The 18,954-nt window shown below is 36.6% G+C and overlaps 1 protein-coding gene and 1 long non-coding RNA gene across 2 annotated transcripts in view; one reads left to right on the forward strand and one right to left on the reverse strand.

Annotated features, from left to right (window-relative positions):
* Nucleotides 1-15,020, reverse strand: part of LOC118019199 — an 88,406-nt gene extending 73,386 nt beyond the window's left edge. Inside the window, exons 1-2 of the long non-coding RNA XR_004681618.1 lie at nucleotides 14,993-15,020; nucleotides 8,034-8,146 (exon numbers count right to left, since the gene is read on the reverse strand). This is a non-coding gene — a long non-coding RNA (uncharacterized LOC118019199). The remainder of the gene's footprint in view (nucleotides 1-8,033; nucleotides 8,147-14,992) is intronic.
* COL24A1 (collagen type XXIV alpha 1 chain) overlaps nucleotides 1-18,954 on the forward strand; it is a 391,807-nt gene that overhangs the window by 314,134 nt on the left and 58,719 nt on the right. Inside the window, exons 45-48 of the mRNA XM_035018127.1 lie at nucleotides 1,995-2,048; nucleotides 2,159-2,212; nucleotides 7,517-7,570; nucleotides 8,689-8,796. Coding sequence (XP_034874018.1) covers nucleotides 1,995-2,048; nucleotides 2,159-2,212; nucleotides 7,517-7,570; nucleotides 8,689-8,796 — 270 coding nt within the window. The remainder of the gene's footprint in view (nucleotides 1-1,994; nucleotides 2,049-2,158; nucleotides 2,213-7,516; nucleotides 7,571-8,688; nucleotides 8,797-18,954) is intronic.

Consider the following 18,954-nt stretch of genomic DNA (forward strand, 5'->3'; position numbering starts at 1 on the left):
AGATTCAGCTTATCATCACTTCCCTTATAAAATCCTTGACCATCTAGCTCCTCTTGGCCATTTAGCACATCCCACCACTAATATCATTAGGCAAAGTCAGTCATTTCCCATAACCTTGCCTACATGACTTCATAATAATATTTACTACAGCATATTTAATTTTTAACACTGCAGAAAAATGGCCTTTGTCAATTTTTATTGCAATAGAAAGAACCAGAGGAATTATAGTGAAACACCTAGAAAGCATGTTTGTTTTTAGTGAGATTTGTATCCAGACTTCACAAAACCAAGAGAAGCTATTCTGTGATCATTCTAAAAGGGTCCCTGTAAACTACAGACAAAAATGGTAGCAAAATCACAATTGGCCATTCATGGTTTTGAGTTTTATAGTTTGCTCATATGCTCGGTCTCACTGCACTTTGTAACTCCAGGTTTTCACCAATCACTTCTCTCCTGAGTTCTGCTTAATAAATGACCTATAATCATCATATTTACTTGTACCAAACTTCCTCTTGACTGACCTGATTCTGGTCAGGTAAGACCATGGTATTCTCTTTAGTTATGGCCACGTTCTATAGAAAGCTTTCCAAACTAGCCTTTCCCTCTTGCCACTGTTCATTCTCTTAAACAGGATTCCTTTTTTTTTTTTTTCTTTTAATCAGGAAGTTGGATCTTAAAACCATAAACATTTGCCTCAAAGAATACAAACAAAGAAGGCTTCAACTGATCTTTCTATGAGATAAATTCGTTAGCCTATGTAGGCAATCCTTGCTTCTCCTAGTCCAGGAAAACAGATGAGTCTATGGCATTCTTTCTGTAATCCACAGAGAGTAGGAAGAAATAATCTGAAACAAAGAGGACAGTAGGGAAGGGGATAAAAGAGATTACATGCAGAATTCTTCATGCATACCCTGACATGCATGCATACCCTGACATGCATGCATACCCAGACGTGCCTTTGGGTTGTTGCTAGTTTCTATTTACACACTTGAAAAGGGAAATGTGGTAGGTCAGCATTCTTTCTTAGGAGGACTAGGGTAATGACAGATTGCTGCATATCAAAGTCACTTGATGTGCCTTGGCATTATATAGAGTAACAACTTCCAGTTTTCAACTCAATAAATCTATCCAAATGGTATGAACTCAGTTTGTAAAAATGGAGATCATAGTTCACTTCCACAGTGGGAATAGGTTGAAGAAAGAAATTTGTTCTCAAACTCTCTATTCCTCTGGTTATTTACTGTACTAGTTTCCTGACCAAATTACTGTAAACTGGGTGGTTTAAAACACTGGGTGTTATATGCAAACAATGAATCATGGAACACTACATCAAAAATTAATGATGTAATGTATGATTAACATAACATAATAAAAAAATAAATAAAAACAACAACAAAAAAAAAACAATAGAAATTTATTCTCTCATAGTTCCAGATACCAGGAATCTGAAATTGAGGTGTTAGTAGACCATCTTCCCTCCCACAGGCTCTAGAGGAGAATCCTCCCTTTACTATTCTGGCTTCTGGTGGCTGACAGTGCTCGTTGTGGCTACATCACTCCAGTGTCTGCCTCTGTCTTTACATGGCCCTCTCCTTTGTTGTTTGTGTGTGTCTCTCTCTTTTAAGGGTACTTGTCATAGACAATTCAGGATAATATCTTTTTAAAATCATTAACTCAATGATATCTGCAAAGACCATTTTTCCAAATGAAATCATATTCACAGGTTCTGGGGATTAAGACATAGACATCTTTTGGTGGGCCACCATTCACCCCACTACATTAACCTATGTGCAAAACAAAGCAAAACTTGACACTCTTTCTCAGTTATCATCATATCCAATAGATACTATGTTCTATAACATTTCAGAGAATCATAATTCCTGATGTTTAAGTTGCATTTTGTAACATTTTGCTACCATTTTAAGTGATACTACCCTATTCTCTAAATTACATGTCTCTATTTATTCTAATAATATAATCTTTTCTATTCCTAGGGTCATGTGGGTTTACCAGGACCAAGAGGTGCTGCTGGACAACAAGGGCCCCCAGTATGTTTTGAAAACACTCTTTGTAATTCTGGCATTGAAAAAAATTAATGTTTATATATCTTACTTGGTCTCTGCTTCATACATGATTTCTGTTTGGTTTCCTACTAAAGGGTGAGCCAGGTGACCAGGGTGAAGGAGGACTAAAAGGAGAGAGAGGATCTGAAGTAAGTTGAAATTATTTAAGACAACTTGATACTTATTGTTTGTTTGAGAAGGCAAGAACATAGGAGCTACTGTTCATTGTAATTTAAATGATCATTCACACTTCCAGAGCGAGGATCACTGTAGGCCTCTAATCAGAGTGTTTGTCAATAATTGTGCTAAAACATGATTATTGATTATTTCATGTGTTTTGACTGCCATCCCAATTTCCCTTTACCAGCAGCCTTTTCTGGCTTTGTGAAAATTGCCTAAAGTTGTCCAAAATGAATGGTCTCTCCTTGGGGTTTCAAGCAAAAATATAAATAAGCCTTAAAACCAATGTTGAAAAGTGAAAACCTATCAGTGAAACCTATTTCATTGTAGTAAGGATAAGGGTAGAAATAGTTTGACTATGTGACACAGACTCACAATTGGTTTAAAATATTTTTTTCCATAAGACAAGCCAATTATCTGTTATCAAATAAACTACAAATGTATTAGCTATTGAATTTAGACATCTCTTTCCCTATGCACTGATGTTGCCTCAACCTTATGGAAGGTTGTTGCCTTATAACTTGCTTTGTAATTTGTACCATCAGTTCATTGCTACCTTGCTTTTCATAGCATTCTGATTTCACCTGCTATTGATTTTAAATTAAATTCTTAAGAAAACACATGTTTTTTAATAATAAATTAGGTGAGAATGGATAAAAAGTAATCAATTTGAGGCCACATTTCTCCTAATTTGTTAAGTCTTCATCCATACTTTGTGTTTCCTACTTGCAGGAATAAGTAGTAAAATTGGGTTGAATCTGATATTACATAGGTGCTCACTCACCTACAGCCATTTTGAATAGTCTTGACATCTACCTAGTAACTCCTTGTCAGGTTCCTTAATAAATAAGAACTAATAAATAAAAAATAAAAGTATCCCATTGAAGGTAAGTCTTAACAAGAAAAAATGAAGAGAGAGAAGGTAATTGTCCCATTTACTTACAATTTTTAATACCCAAATTGGAAAAAATAGTGGAAAAAGCTATGAACCTAGAACACTACTACTGTTTTCATTTGATTTTCTTATATTTGCATTAAGTGCCTAAGGATGCAAATGCTCTCCCAAGGTTTGATCCTAAAATTTCTAATCTCTTACAATCAATACTTTCATATTCTCAGTATTTTCTTCTTCTTTTTTGACATATGTCAGGAAGAAGAAATTTTTAAAGTATTTATTACTATCTATTAAAATTATGTCAATGAAATTCAAATATTCTTACCAGACAGCTACATTTCTAGCTGCCATGCTCAACTCTCCCTGTGTATTAGAGCCAAAAGATGCTGAGAAACCATGGTTTAAATTCTGTATAATCCAAGGGAATTAGTTCTATCCTGCTTTGGGCAATGCTGGCATACAGTTCAAGGTTACATTAAAAACCCTCTTAGAATTTAAAATAGTCATAATTGCTACAAGAATAATCATTGACCATGTATTATTCAGTAGGGACACCAGTGGCCAGTTGGATCTTGTCCAATTGTTGTCATCTTGTTTTTGTAAAGCTGCAAAGTTTTTTAGGTTTGCAAATGAACCTTTAAAATCATCTGGACCACCCTCTCATTTTTCAGATGAAGAAATTTAAATTTCAGAGAGTTACCTAAGATCACAGAATTAGTTAACAACAGAACCAACACTAGAAATTTCCTGACTCTCAATGTTATACAAAAGTCTTCTATTACTTGAGATCTTTTATAAATTAAGTAAAATATGATTATCTTACTTAACTAACTTATTCATTGGGCTCTCATGCATGAGACAGTGGGCAACCGTAGAGAAAAAGAGCAAATCAAGCCGATTGCACAACCACTACATTTTCAAAGACTTTTTAAATTCAAATGTAGTGAATTTGTCCTATACTGGCTTTCAAAGACTAAGACTCAAGCCAAAAATCTTATTTTTCTTCCAAAACAAAATTTCAGATTTTAGTGAATTGAAATTTCTTGGTTTAAAAAAAAGAAGAGAAAAAGAGTAATTATTGCCTAACTCTAAATCTATGTTTATATTGTAAAGCTATCCTCTCTAACAAAGTTAGAACTAGCAATGTATTGAGGTATCTCTTTTTCAGTTTCATTTAAATAAAAAGCAAACAAGGGTTTGGACTATAATGACACATTTTAAAATGTCCATTATCGAAAGAATTAGACTACCTTCTATCAATGTTCTACACTTTGTTGATCTTTATTTTTTTTTAAGATTTTTATTTATTTATTATTTGACAGAGAGAGAGGGAACACAAGCAGGAGAAGTAGGAGAGGGAGAAGCAGGTTTCCTGCTGAGCAGGGAGCCCAATGTGGGGCTTGATACCAGAACCCTGGGATCATGACCTGAGCTGAAGGCAGACGCTTAAGGACTGAGGCGCCCCTGTTGATCTTGTTATACATTTAAAATCTCAATTGTGAGACTATGTTTTTTTTCTAGCTGGCCTACTTCCTTTTAGTATGATGATAATAACTGTAATAAAGATATATTTCCTGAATCGAACATCTCAAAACAGCAGAGACTATAGTTTTGTTATTTGCTAAACACTTTTTGTCTTCAATAGACAGATTTTGCCACAATTGTCCTATTACAAGTAGCAAAAAATACTTCATAGTCATACTTTCCTTTTCATGTTATTCTATTGGGAGCTGCTTCCTGATGCCCATCCAAGTCTGAATACCATTCTAATCTTCATGATAATAGACCCATACATGTAGATTTCAGTACACAACATTTAACTTTTCTGAAATAATCCCCAACATAATGGTCATCCCAAAATGTAATCAATCTGTGATGATATGTGAATCTCTTTGTTTTTATTTTGTTATATGAACATTTGGAGTAAAACCCTTACTTACATGTGTAGTATGTCTGAACCATAAGACATAGACTCAGGTATACTAAAAATAAAACTTTGTTTTTTGTGTTCTTTATAATGGAACTTAACATCTGTCCTGAGTACCCATCCTTCCTGGTGGTAGAAACCTAATTGGTGGAAATCTAATCAGTTGAGTGCCTTTTACTCCATCCACACAAATATCCTACATTTTATTTAGAGTTTTCCCTATTCACTCTCTTGTCAAGTTTGCAGTTACATTCTGGGTAGCAGTGGTGGGGAAGAGGAATGGAAGGTGAGTTTGGTCTTAGGTCATCTATTTACAATAGTATACACTGAAATGCATATTATCCATGTAGATTCCCAGTTGCTTATGATCCCACCATGTTGACATCTACCAAGGCCCTACCTTGCTGACATGTACAGCTATTTTCTGAGTATAGAAAAGGTACAAAGTCTTCTTATATAGGCCCTTACTGCTATATGCTTCTATTCTTGGCCTTGTGGAAATACATTCTAATTCCTATACCATGCTGGTGCTTGCAGGACTCAGACTTTCTCAAGCCCACTGGCCTAGACATCTCCTACAAAAATTTCTACTCTATTGCTGACACTCAGTGTAGTTTATGTGGGCCTCTAAATGAAGACTTTAGTCTCCCTAGCCATTGTCTCTGTGCCCAAATCCCCACACTTATCTGAGGGTATTGCTTCTACCCAAGCTAGGACTTGAGGGCAGAGTGAGGTGTAAAGGGCCCTTCTCAGAGATCCCTGTCAGGGTTGAACAGTCTTGCTTCTCTTTTACTTCTCTTCTTACCTTTCTCCAACTTGAACATCTTTATATCCCCTTAAATAAGAAAAATTTTCTCTTATACTATTATAATTCTAAATCTGTTCTTTATGGCAAAATGCATGATTTGAATTCTTTGTCACCTTGGTTTTTGATACTCAGATATAGGCTTTAAATATTTAGAAATCAGGCTTTTGCATTTAAAAATATATTCTTCCCAAAATATTATATACTTCTCAAATTATTACTCCACCATGAGTTTCAGAGGACTATTTTGAAATTCATAAGCTAAGGAAAAGTCTGTTTTGAAAATCTAAAATCTAGAACAGATCTATCACTTTGCATAAAAAAAAATACTGTAAAGGAAAAAAACACTCTGGTTAACATATTTGAATATTATCACAGTTCATATACTATTTAATTAGTGATATTAGAGATAACTGAAATCACAAATTTTTCAATATTTAAAATCTTATTTATTTATTTTACTTCCTTATTTTGTCCTAAAAGATATATTGTATTTTAGAGATCATATTATTCCAGGAATTGCATCTTCTTCAACTAAAGTCAAATCATCTACTGTTTCATTTCCTGGTTTCCTTACCCTTAGAAGGACCTTACATTAGTGACTTTTTGAGGCGAGTAAAATAGTTTTCCAAGCTGGAGGTAGAACTCTTAGTTCATATATCTCCCCACTATCAAATTCTAACAAAGTTGGATTTTTATCTCTTACAGAAAATACCCTTTTTTTCTATGACTGCATATACTATTTCTTCTTGAAATGTTAAGATCATTTTCAGAGGATGTAATATGTTATGAACGTATTTACTTTGTTATTGTTGTCAGTTTGAATCTTTGGCACAATTTATCTTCAAATTTGAATAACGTAACATCCCATTTTGGTGGAATTATTCCGTTTGTGAGAACTTCCAATGACTTCTGAGAAATGTATCTGGTAATGACAATAGGCCTCTTTTTCTTATTTGTGAACTAGGTCACTCTTTTCCACCTTTTTCTTTTTAAAATAATTTTAGGATATCATCAGAATAATGGCATGATTCGGAAAGGGCAAAGTTCCTAACTATTCTGGCAGACCAGTTACTGCTGAATCAATTATGATTTAAAACATCTCACACATGGAAAAACAAAGAGTTCCGTGGGAAATAAATATCTTTTCTTTGATTCACAAGTATGTTCTTCTCCATGCTTCCAGATAAGCACATTTTAGGCTATTGATTCATGTCCCTTACTACACTGTGAGTGCCTTGAGATCAGTAACTTTGACTTTGCATCCCCAGCACATACAAAATAGTCAATAAATGTTTATGAAATTAGTGAAGCACTTAGCCACTTTCAATAGGAAGACAAAGGCCCTGTCTGAAAACATGGACATTTATTAACTAATATTTAATTCCCTTTTAGAGCCAAGATTTAAATTCTTAAATCCTACAATTTGGAGCTAGATAGAAATTCATAAATTATCTGGTCAAATTCTCCCATTTTCCTATAAAGAAAATGGCTCCCAGGGAAGTTAAACGGAAATCTCGGTGATGTACAGTTAGCCAGGACTAGGCAGGACTGGCTGCAGCATCCCCGCCTCAGGGTTCTTTTCTATGCCTTCAGCTTAGTTAGGTTTATTACAATTAAGTGACAACTGTGCTTCACATTTTTAGGGCCCTAGGGGGAAAAAAGGAGCTCCTGGTCCTTCTGGGAAACCTGGGATTCCTGTAAGTAGCAGGCCCTTTTCATCTTTCTTGTTTTTCTAAATAGAATTGGCAGCTTCAGCAAGCAGAAAAGTTTGGGGCCAATTATGACAAGTGTTGGATAAATCAGCTTGTCTTCAAAAAAAAAATTTAAGCTCGAGCTGGAACACAGGGAACAAAATATGACCATTAGCTCAAAACCAAGATTGCTGTTTAAATATAAGTCTCTGCAATTGAAGGATGCTATTTTCCATTGTTATGGAGCTCTGTGGACTCATCTTACTCTCTGATCCTGACTGAAAACAGGGAACTTGAAATATGACTAAATGATTGGTGACAAAGGTCAGAGATCCTCAAGCATGAACAAAAAGCATGAGCTGGATTGTAATTGAAGGACACATCCTCTCAGTTTCCTGGCAAGTAGAACAGAAAGTCTTAGAAGAAAATGTTTTAAATCATTTCATCGCAGAACAAAGATTAATTTTACCTTAGCCATCAGTTTCCTCTAGCCAAGCAAATATGTGTTGACTGGCTTATTAGCAAAGACTTACTTCCTGCTGGGCTTCCGTAGCCAAGAGCTAGATGCCTACTTTGGGTGTCCTGCGTTGGTTCAAAAAAAGAAAAGAAAATGAACATAAATTATAAACACATTCAGATCAGAGATTCATACAGATAAAATGCACTTGCCCAAGAGTAGAAACGAAACGTTCAGACCTTTATGCAGTCGTATAATTATCTAGTTTGGAGTGGCAACAAAAAGGACCATAATTTGTTTCTTGAGAAAATAACACAACATGAGGTTTTGCTGATGGTAAAGTATAGCTGTATCGTAAACTGACAGGTGAAGATACAGCTGACTTTTCTCCATAGCTGGATAGAGCAGAGGCCAGCACAATGAAAAATATGAGAGAATTGCACTAAAGCTCAAAAGCTTACACAGTACATTTTAGTTAGCTTGGCATTTCTGTTTAAGGAACTTTTAAAGACAGTTACCTGATCTGTTGAATCCAAAAAAGAATTAAGGAAACAGGAAAATTTATCCGGGGGTGGGGTATTAAAAATATACCCAAATATACAGGTATTTGTCATTTAAACATTTGTACAACATCTCTCTATAATCCACTTAATTTTTGACTACCAAGGGTCTTCCTGGCCTACCTGGGCCAAAAGGCATGCAAGGATACCAGGGAGCTGATGGCATTTCAGGAAACTCTGGAAAAGTTGGGCTACCAGGAAAACAGGGACTGCCTGTGAGTAGAATGAATCTCTCTTTACTTTTCCTTTCTAATTTATAAGCGTCTGTTTGCTAGACCATATATATTTGGGCTTTCTTAGTTTTGATATTGGCTCAGATTAGCCAACCCCTGCTTTAATAGTTGTTTTGGAATTGTGTTTATGATCTTCAGGGAATGTCAATGAGTATATTCTCTTGGATATTTTATATTTAACAACTCGTATTATAAATAACACATGCCATTTTTGCACATATAAAACATATAAATAAGAACCATAAGGAAGCAAAATTTTAGGGACTACACAACCTGGCTATGTCTTGAGTTCATCAAATATCTTAAGCCACCTTTGGAATATTTAAGGGTTGGCAGTAACTCAATGGAAATTCTGCAAAAATTCAGTATTAGAGCCTCAGTATTTTATAAAAATTGTGTGAATGTTTTCTCTGTGTTCATCTAGTGGTGATGCAATGATATAGCTTCTTTCTGACTTTTATGCAAATGTTTATCTTATGTATTTGATCAGAAACTTAAAAATCATATTTTGTCTTCATTTAGCCATTTCTTCTCTTTCCTTCCCTAATGTCTTCATAATCCAGATTTTTTTAATCTAACGCTGTGTTTCACTTGAAATATTAGAATAATAAACCATGTACTTGCAAGAACCCTGTAATATTTACCCTTTTACATTTCTGCTATTTGGATGTGGTTATCTGTGGACCTGTTTTTCTTTTCTTAAATACTAAATCAATCCTACTTGTTTATTTAAATATAGCATGGTGCTAAACCTAAGCCCAAACCCAAGCTAATATTCGTCTTTCATTATGATGAGCTATCTCATTTGAAATAGTTAATTAACTAATTAATTAATTAATTTAATTAAGAAACTATGAGCTAGACAATTTAGTTATTTCAGAAGTAATACAGCCAGATCCTATCTGAAAAGATGAATATTTTTAAGGAGCCTAACCATGGCTTCTATTTGTTTTGGAGGCAATATGTCAGAACATCAGAGCAACAGATTAAGACCTAGAAAACTTTGACAGCAGTCTGATATTTTTAATTAAGATAGTTATTTTATAGACTTCTGTCTGCCATCAACATCAGTCTGGTTGAAAGAGGATTTTCTTTCATTTGAGATCTGTCTTTAAGGGCATTTATGCACTGGACCCACATTCTCATGCTGCTCTCCAGACTCACCATGTCCTAGTCTTAAAATGAGGTTGGGGGGTGCACCCAAGTGGCTCCATCGGTTAAGCGTCTGCCTTCGGCTCAGGTCATGATCCCAGGGTCCTGGGATCCAGCCCCAAATTGAGCTCTCTGCTCAGCGGGAACCTGCTTCTCTCTCTCCCTCTGCCTGCTCTCTGCCTACTTGTGCTCTCTCTCTCTGTCAAATAAATAAATAAAATCTTTTTTAAAAAATGAGGTTGGGGATTTTTAAAACTTATTGAATTGTTCTGAGAGTCTGTATTTTTGTGGATTAAGTTTTACTGGGAAATGTTATAGCGAATCTTACCTTATTACTTTAGATAAGATTTTGAGAGTTGAAACAAAGAAAACCACATTTCAAAACATATCCTATTTCTTGCTGCTGAACACAAGCTTGATCATGGAGGTGGTATGTATGTGGATGGATGGTTTTAAAAGTGAGTTGTAAATACTACTAATAGCAAACAGATTTATTTAATTACTAGGAAGAGGGAATCGTTTCTTGTCTGGCTAATACTACTAATTCAGATACTCATTCCAGATATGGATAATAGAAACCAGGATCCTACATAAATGTGTTTAATAAGAATTTCAGATAATTCAGTATATTAGGCAATCATCAGATATTAGTGACAGGTCAAAGTTATCAATTATGTTTTATATCAGTTTACTTAATGGTTCATGTGACAGACAACTTTTTTTTCTGGCAATGTGTGACACCTGAAGTTCTCCCTAGAAAGGATTGAAAATTCCATGGAATGAAAACATTGATTTAGATGACCAAAATATAAATTGTTTTCTAGGCATAAAAACAGCAATGTGGCAAGTGACTGTTACCTGCTGCTAGTTTCTAGCAAGAAAATAGACATTTTCTAACAGCTCTACATCCTTCCTCAATAGTGGCATCATGTTTAAAGGACAGTAATTTAATGGCTAAGAGAAAGCCAATACAGAAAATAATCAACACAAATAAGATACTGATTTCATTTGATGCCACTCCAAGCCTTGTTGCTAGAATCTGCCACACTGTTTTTATTGACTGTGCGGGTGAAAGATTATGCGTGAAATCAAGTCACTGGTCCTACGTGGAACAGACAAGAATGAAAGGGGCTTCAAGCCAGATGCTGAGGCTGTTTGCACTCAAGGCTATTCCAAAAGGCAGTTGGGACTCTAAGAGTATCAACCAGGGCTGTTTGGTGGCAAATAACCAGACAAGGATATATGGATTGCCCGTAGATATGGATTGCCCAAGTTTTGCCCGCTGGGAAGATCTCCCTTTACTGATGATGTCTTTCAGGCTTTAATGTAGCAGCCTTTCACTTCTGGCTGATGGTGATGTTCAGTGCAGATCTGTCCATAAATCAGATCTGAGCTTTTCCGTCCTCCATTACTGGGAAAGGGCGTTCTCTAGGCTGAAGGAGCATAGGTAAAGCAGTTGAGCAGGTATCATGGCACTCTTAATTGGCTGCTTCCGTATTTTGTTTGCTCTTTCTGGACCTGATGGCACCCAGTCTCAATATAGGCCATTTCCATTTAGGAGGAGAATGCTGCTGCTACACATCCAGTTTTATGATTCAGCGGATCAGATATCACCTGGCTCATAATGGGCAATTCCGGGCACATAGTCGTCTGATGTCTCAAGGTCTGTTACTCAGTTTTAAGCAGTGCAAGGGCAGAACTGCATTCCAGATGGGAAATTACACGTGACAAAGGAAGGTGTGGCTTATCTTCAAAACCTTATGGATATAAGCTGTGATTCTGTTACAGAGGGGTTCTCAGAAGGTCCATACAGTATCTCTACCAGCCACAGACCCCTCTGTTATTGGATATTATCGTTGCTCAATCCTAAGGTGCAAATAGCAAGGTAGCGTACATAGCATCCCGAATCTGCTGCAGATTTTAGTCTCCCCTTGACCCCCAGTCCCCTGCTGGGATGTCCCATTAGCCAAACCCAACTAAATAAGAGTGATAATCGCAGCACTAATGGGGAGGACCGTTTTATCACTGACATTGTTTAGAATTGCCAGTATATGATGATGAAAAAAGGCGTTATTAATGTTTTAAAAATTCACTAACGACAATATATTCCCTTTCTGCCTGTACCAAGAGTGGGCTCTCTCCCATCTACCTCCCCTTCGTATGTCACTAACCAACAGCTAGAGGGTAAAGAACCTGCCGAAGCATAGAGTGGGGTGGAGAAGGGCAGGGACTGGATCTCAAAAACAAACAGAAAACATCCAACCAACTCTATTTAAGTTCTCATTTATACATGGTCTATATCAGCATTCCATTCTGGGTATCAGCAAACTACACCTGATGAACCAGATGGATCTATATTTGTATGGCCCATGAGCTAAGCCGGTTGTTACATTTTTAATGGTAGAAAAAAATAAACAGAAGAAGGTTTTGTCATGTGTGAAAACTACATGAAACGTAAATTTCAGTATCCATAAATTAATTTTATTGGCACACAGCCACAGTGTTTTGTTTACATACAGCTGCTTTTGCACTACAAAGCACAGTTGAGTAGTTGCAACGAAGACCAATAGCCTCACAAAATCTAAAATATTTACTCTCTGGCCCTTTTACAGAAAAAATTGGCTGCCCCCTGGTCTGTTTGTATTATCACACTGTTCTTGTTCTATGGCTTTGTAATGTGTCCTCATATTTAATAGAGCAAGTCCCCCTTCTTTATACTTCTACCACATACATTTGAGATTAGATTTGCTGAGTTTCTCTAAAAACATAACGAAAATTTGAATTGTCATTGGGTTTGCCTTGAATTCATAAATATATTGGGAGAAAATTCATATCTTATCACTGTAGTTATCCAATAAAAGAGAGCAAATATTTATTTTTATCATCTTTATTGTGCTATAATAGAATAGCTCCAAAATAATAATGGCAAAAATTCATATAATGCTAAGTATGTATCAGGTACCATGATAAGTGTTTGACTGTATTGACTCACTTAATCTTTATAATCTTATAAGATACATACAATTATGATCCTTATTTTATACATGAAGAAACTGAGGTCAACTATACCCCAATTTAAAAAAAAATACATACATACATACTGAGGCACTGAGAGATGGTCACTTTCATTGTCTCATTGCCACAAAAGCAGCCTAACTCCATATTCTTTGCTCTTATCAATATGCAATATTGCCCCTTAATAAAGGCCTTATGTATTATTTTATTCTCTAGTTAGTTATTGCTAGTTTATTGTATTTATTTATACAATTCTTTTTTTAAGATTTATGTATTTATTTTAGAGGATGAGAGAGAGAGCATGGTAGGGAGGGGCAGAGGGAGAGAGAGGGAATCTAAGCAGACTCCATGCTGAGCATGGAGCCTGTCATAGGGCTTAATCTCATGACCCTGAGATCACGACTGAGCCAAAACCAAGAATCAGATTCTTAACTGACTATGCCACCCAGGCGCCCCCAGTTACTACTAGTTTAAATAAATGTTACTGATTCAGGATATATTCTATACAACTGGATTCTTAAAAATTTCTAATAATTTCCTTTTGTGACTCTATTGGGTTTTTGAGGTAGATAATATCATCTTCAAATAATGGCAGATTGATCTCTTTTCTTACACTCACTTCTTTTTCCTTCCACATAAGTTGGCAGGGACCTTCAGTGCTATGTTGAACAGTAGCAGCAATAGTGAACATCCTTCTGCTGTAGATCGTAGAGGATGCATCTAAAATTTCTCCACTAAGAATATTTTCCATCTTGATTCTGTATTTTACTTGTCTTTCTTTTTTTTGTTTTTTTTCTTTCTTTCTTGATTCCCATTAGATAGGCTAATAATCTTATAAGATATATACAATTATGGTCCTTATTGGATATTATCCTTGCTCAATCATAAGATGCAAATAGCGAGGTAGCTGACATGACATCCTGAATCTGCTGCAGATTTCAGTCTTCCCCTGACCTCCAATCCCCTGCCAGGATGTTCCATTAGCCACACCCAACTAAATAAGCGTGATGATAGCAGCACTAATGGGAAAGACTGTTTTATCACTGACATTGTTTAGAATTGTTGCAAAGTTGCCCTTTCTTTTTTGGTGGATGTTCTTGTAGCAGTTGCACCAAACTTAAAACCAAATGTGTATGTATTTAACTGTATTGATTTGTTAAAATATCACTATCTGTATCTTCTCTCTAACAAAATAAGTTTTTGTGTGTGCTCTCATTTCCTTTTGTTTCTATAAACTACTCTTTGCCTTCATCATTTTTTTATATTGCCTTGAACTTTGACTTTTAGGTTTTTTTTAAAAAGATTTATTTATTTGAGAGAGAAAGCGTGAGCATAGGAGGAGGGGCAGAGGGAGAGAGAGTCTCAAACAGACTCCACACTGAGCATAGAGCCCCACGTGGAGCTTGATCTCACAACCCTGAAATCATGACCTGAGCCAAAACCAGGAGTCGGACGCTTAACTGACTGTGCCATCCAGGTGCCCCTGACTTTAAGTTTTTACGCATTTACTTTCTGTTTTTATTTCCATTGCTTCTTTTTTGAGTAGTAAACTTAATTAAGCTATTTTATCACTATTACTTTCAATAACCTTTATAGAATCTCTTGAATTTGTTTCTTTTGTTATTTCAGTACTTCCTCCAAAAAGTATTTCCAATGTAGGTATTTGTGAGACAAACCTTCTGAGGCCTCATATGCCTACAGATATCTGTATTACCCTCTTACATCTAAATGACACATTAACACTGTATTGGAGGTTCTAATCAATGCAATCAGGTTCTAGTCAGGGTAATAAAAAGAAATAAAACCCACCCAGATTGAAATGGAAGAAATAGAACTGTCTTTATTCATATACAACATGATCATCTACGTAGAAAATCTTTAAGAATCTACCAAAAAAATTAAGTAAATTTAGCAAAGTTGGAGGATGTAAGATCAATATACAAATTTGAATTGTATTTCTATATACTAACAATGAACATTCAGAAAGTGACATTTAAAAAACAGTACTTACGGGTGCCTGGGTGGCTCAGTCGGTTAAGCAGCTGCCTTCAGGTCAAGTCATGATCCCAGGGTCCTGGGATCGAGTCCCACATCGGGCTCCCTGCTCATCGGGGAGCCTGCTTCTCCCTCTGCCTGCCACTCTCCCTGCTTGTGCTCTGTCTCTCTCTGACAAATAAATAAATAAAATCTTTAAAAAAATAAAAATAAAAAACAGTACTTACAATAGTACCAAAATGGGATAATTTGACCCCCAAAAAGTACAAAGCTATATGCTGAAAACTATAAAGCATTTCTGACAAAAATTAAAGTAGACCTAAACAAGTGGTATATATACTATGTTCACAGGTCAGAACACTTAATACTATTAAGATGTTAATTTTGGCATTGGCAGTATCTTAAAACATTAAACATATACCTATCATAGGACTCAGCCTTTTTACTCTTAGCCAAGTGAAATGAAAACATATGTCCACACAAAAACTTGTCCATGAATATTTATAGCACTTATCTTTGTAATAGCCCCAAAATGGAAATGACCCAAATGTTCATCAAAAAGTGACTGGCTAAAAAAACTATGGTACATATGTACAATGAAATATTAGTTTGCAATAAAAAGAATGAGCTACTGATACATGCTGCAACATGAATGAATCTCAAATATGCTGAGTGAAAAAAAGCAGACAGGGGTGCCTGGGTGGCTCAGTAGGTTGAGCATCCGACTTGGTCTCAGCTCAGGTCTTGAGTCAAGCCCCTCAGGTCTTGAGGTCTCAGGGTCATGAGTTCAAGCCCCACATTGGGCTCCATGCTGGGTGCGGAGCCTACTTGAAAAAAAAACCACAGACCCATAAAAGGCACATACTATATGATTCTACTTATGTAAAATTCAAGAAATTGTAAACTAATCTGTAGTGACAGAAGGCAAATCGGGGGTATCCTATACATGGAGTGTATATAGGGAGGTGTGAGAAGGAGGGCTTACAAAGGGACAGGGTAAGACTTTTGGAGGAGAGGGCGGATCTGTTATCTTGATTATGATGATGTTTTCACAGATGTGTGAAATCCTTTATGCTGACTTATCAAATTATATACTTTGTAATTTACTTTATGTCATTTATACCTCAGTAAAGTAGCTTGAAATGAGGGGGTAGGGAGAGAGAGATGACATTGAACAATAAGTAGTTAGTAAATTAGGAATGATTATTGTGGGTGAGGAAAGCCAGAAAGAAACATTCTATGCAGAGACAACAGCATAGAAAAATCTAGGAAGAACCTAGTATGTTTGAAGTACCAGAACAAGAGCAATTGTGACTAAAGTTTAATGAGCAAGATGTAGCAAGATGTAGATTACCTAATCCATTAAGGTATACAGGAACCACATCATGGTGCATGTTGAAGGACATATTAAGGATATTGAGCATTATCTGAAGACAGTAGGACCCTATTGAGGGACATTGTCCAATTTTACATTTTTAAAGGACTCCCTCTGGCTTCATTATGGAAAATGGATTGAAAGGAGCAAGAGTAGATGCAGGAGACTAATAAGAAGACTATGTAATGCAGTATTCCAGACTACATATGTCCATGGTTTGGACTAGACTAGTGAAGTGGAAATGGAAAGAAGTGGGTGGATTTAGTAGTATTTAGGAGGTAGCTTTTATAAGACTTGATATTTGATTATGGGAGGTAAGGAAAAGAGATGGATGTCAGGGATAACTTCCAAATTTCTAACTTGTATGAATTTCTAACTCAGTGCATCATAGTGCCCATCCCTAAAAAAAAAGCAAACACTGAAGGAGACCCAGATTTTATGGGCAAGGTTATAAGATCCAGATGGAGATGTTAAGTAGGCAATTAAATATTCTAGCCTAGAGCTCAGAGAGGAGGTCAGATATAAATGTGGGAGTCATTAGTGTACAAAAATGTACTTAATCGGTCATGTTAGAAAGTAGATGAAATACCCTACTTTTGAATATTGAAGAGAATATTTACAGAAATGTTGACAGGGTTAAGACAGTCAAGAGGGATGTTGGGGGAATCCAGAGACTATCAACAGTAGAAAGTGGTTACTGCCCTTAGAGCTGAAAGGTTAAAGGAAAGAAATAATGTCAAGTTGAGACTCCAGTTGAGAGCTGGAGCTGTTGGAAAAGGAGCACCTCACAGGAGCTATAGTTGAAAGTAACCCAGCCACTGACAGAATGTCAAAGCCAGGAGGAAATGGGAGAAATAAATGTAGTACCCCTCCCTCCTCTAATATCCTAGTGATATGTAGCCCATTGGCCAACCTCAACTGAAAGTCAACAGAGGACAAGGGAACCCAGGTGATGCAGTCCATGAAGGTCAAATTCCCAGGACAAATAGCAAGATAGAGAAGAAGCAGAGAATAGATTTGGGGAACAAATGAAGAAAAATACCAATATTAAGTAAACAATGGAAAGAAAGTCCAGTATCAAGCTGTGAGGAATGCCATCACTTAGAAGTCAGGTAAAGGGGGCGCCTGGGTGGCTCAGTTGTTCAGCATCTGCCTTTGGCTCAGGTCATGATCCCAGGGTCCTGGGATCAAGCCCCACATCGAGCTCTCTGCTCGGCAGGAAGCCTGCTTCCCCCCTCCCACTCCCCCTGCTTGTGTTCCCTCTCTCGCTGTCTCTCTCTCTGTCAAATAAATAAATAAAATATTTTAAAAAAAGAAGTCGGGTAAAGGCAGAATGAGGAGACTACAAAGGAGACTGACAGGGAGTGATCATAATAGATAGGAGAAAAAGAATATAATGTCATGGAAACTTAGCAAAAAATATTTCAAAGAGGAAGTTATCAACTATATTTAATAATCCTGAGAGATTGTGTTGGACATGTATTCTTTAATTTTGCTTCTGTTTTTTTGGCTACTCAGCATCTTAACCTCATTTTTATGTTTATAAATGTGTTTACTCTCTGTTTGATCTTGTTGGGGGAGGCCACTTTTTTTCCTTTTTCTTTTTAAAGATTTATTTTAGTGAGAGAGACTGCAAGTGGGGGGAGGGGCAGAGGGAGAGAGAGAGAATCTTCGAGCAGGCTCCCTGCTGAGCCTGGAGCCCAACACGGGGCTTGATCTCACAACGCTAAGATCATGACCTGAGCCAAAATCAAGTCAGATGCTTAACCCACTGAGCCACCCAGGTGCCCCAGTGAGAGGCCACTTTCTACAGAAGTCAAATTCTAGACTCTCACCTTCCAGTTCCTCCTTGAAACAGGGATATAGGCCCATGACTTAGGCCGAACCAATCAGTTGTGTCCACCAAGACCTTTGGCTGGGGAGTTTGTGATATGCAGAAGCAGGGATAATAGAGATTCTCTTCTAGTGGCAGTGGCAGTAACATCAGTAGTACTCAGTTTCCAGGGGTGACCAGAGTCCATGTCCAGCAGCCACAGTGATGCACAATGCAGTGTCCAAACTCTGGCTGCCTAAGCTTCCTTCAATTCTGTGCATTTTCAAAACCTGGCTTTCTGGATTTACCTGTGATTTTATAAGCTATTCAATGACTTTTCAGTAAATTTTCTGTTTAAATTATCCAGAATTGGTTTCTGATGTTTGCAAATAAGGACCCTGACTGGTACCAAAATCTAAAAAAGATAAAATTATAACCATTATATTTTAGAATATGGAGGTCATCGGTAACTTTAGCAAATAGCCATTTGATCTGATTGGTGGGGGCAGAAATAGGATTGCAGAGCTTGAGGAGAGTGGACAGTGAGGAAATCAGATATTCAGACAATTCAATGGAGAAATTCGACTCTCAAAGAGAAAGTAGGGCAATAACTAGAGAGGAAACTGAAATTAAAGTAGAAGTTATTTTGAAGTGAGAGAAACTTGAGCACATTTAAATGCTAGATGGACCTAGTAGAGATGAGAGTCTGAAGACATAATCAAGAGAAAGGAGAATCTGAGTATAAATTAGACCATAAAACATGCACATTCTAGTTCCACTTCTGAAACTA

This window comes from Mirounga leonina, unplaced genomic scaffold (genome assembly GCF_011800145.1).
Source record: "Mirounga leonina isolate KUSES-001 unplaced genomic scaffold, KU_Mleo_1.0 Mir_173, whole genome shotgun sequence".
NCBI lineage: Eukaryota > Metazoa > Chordata > Mammalia > Carnivora > Phocidae > Mirounga > Mirounga leonina.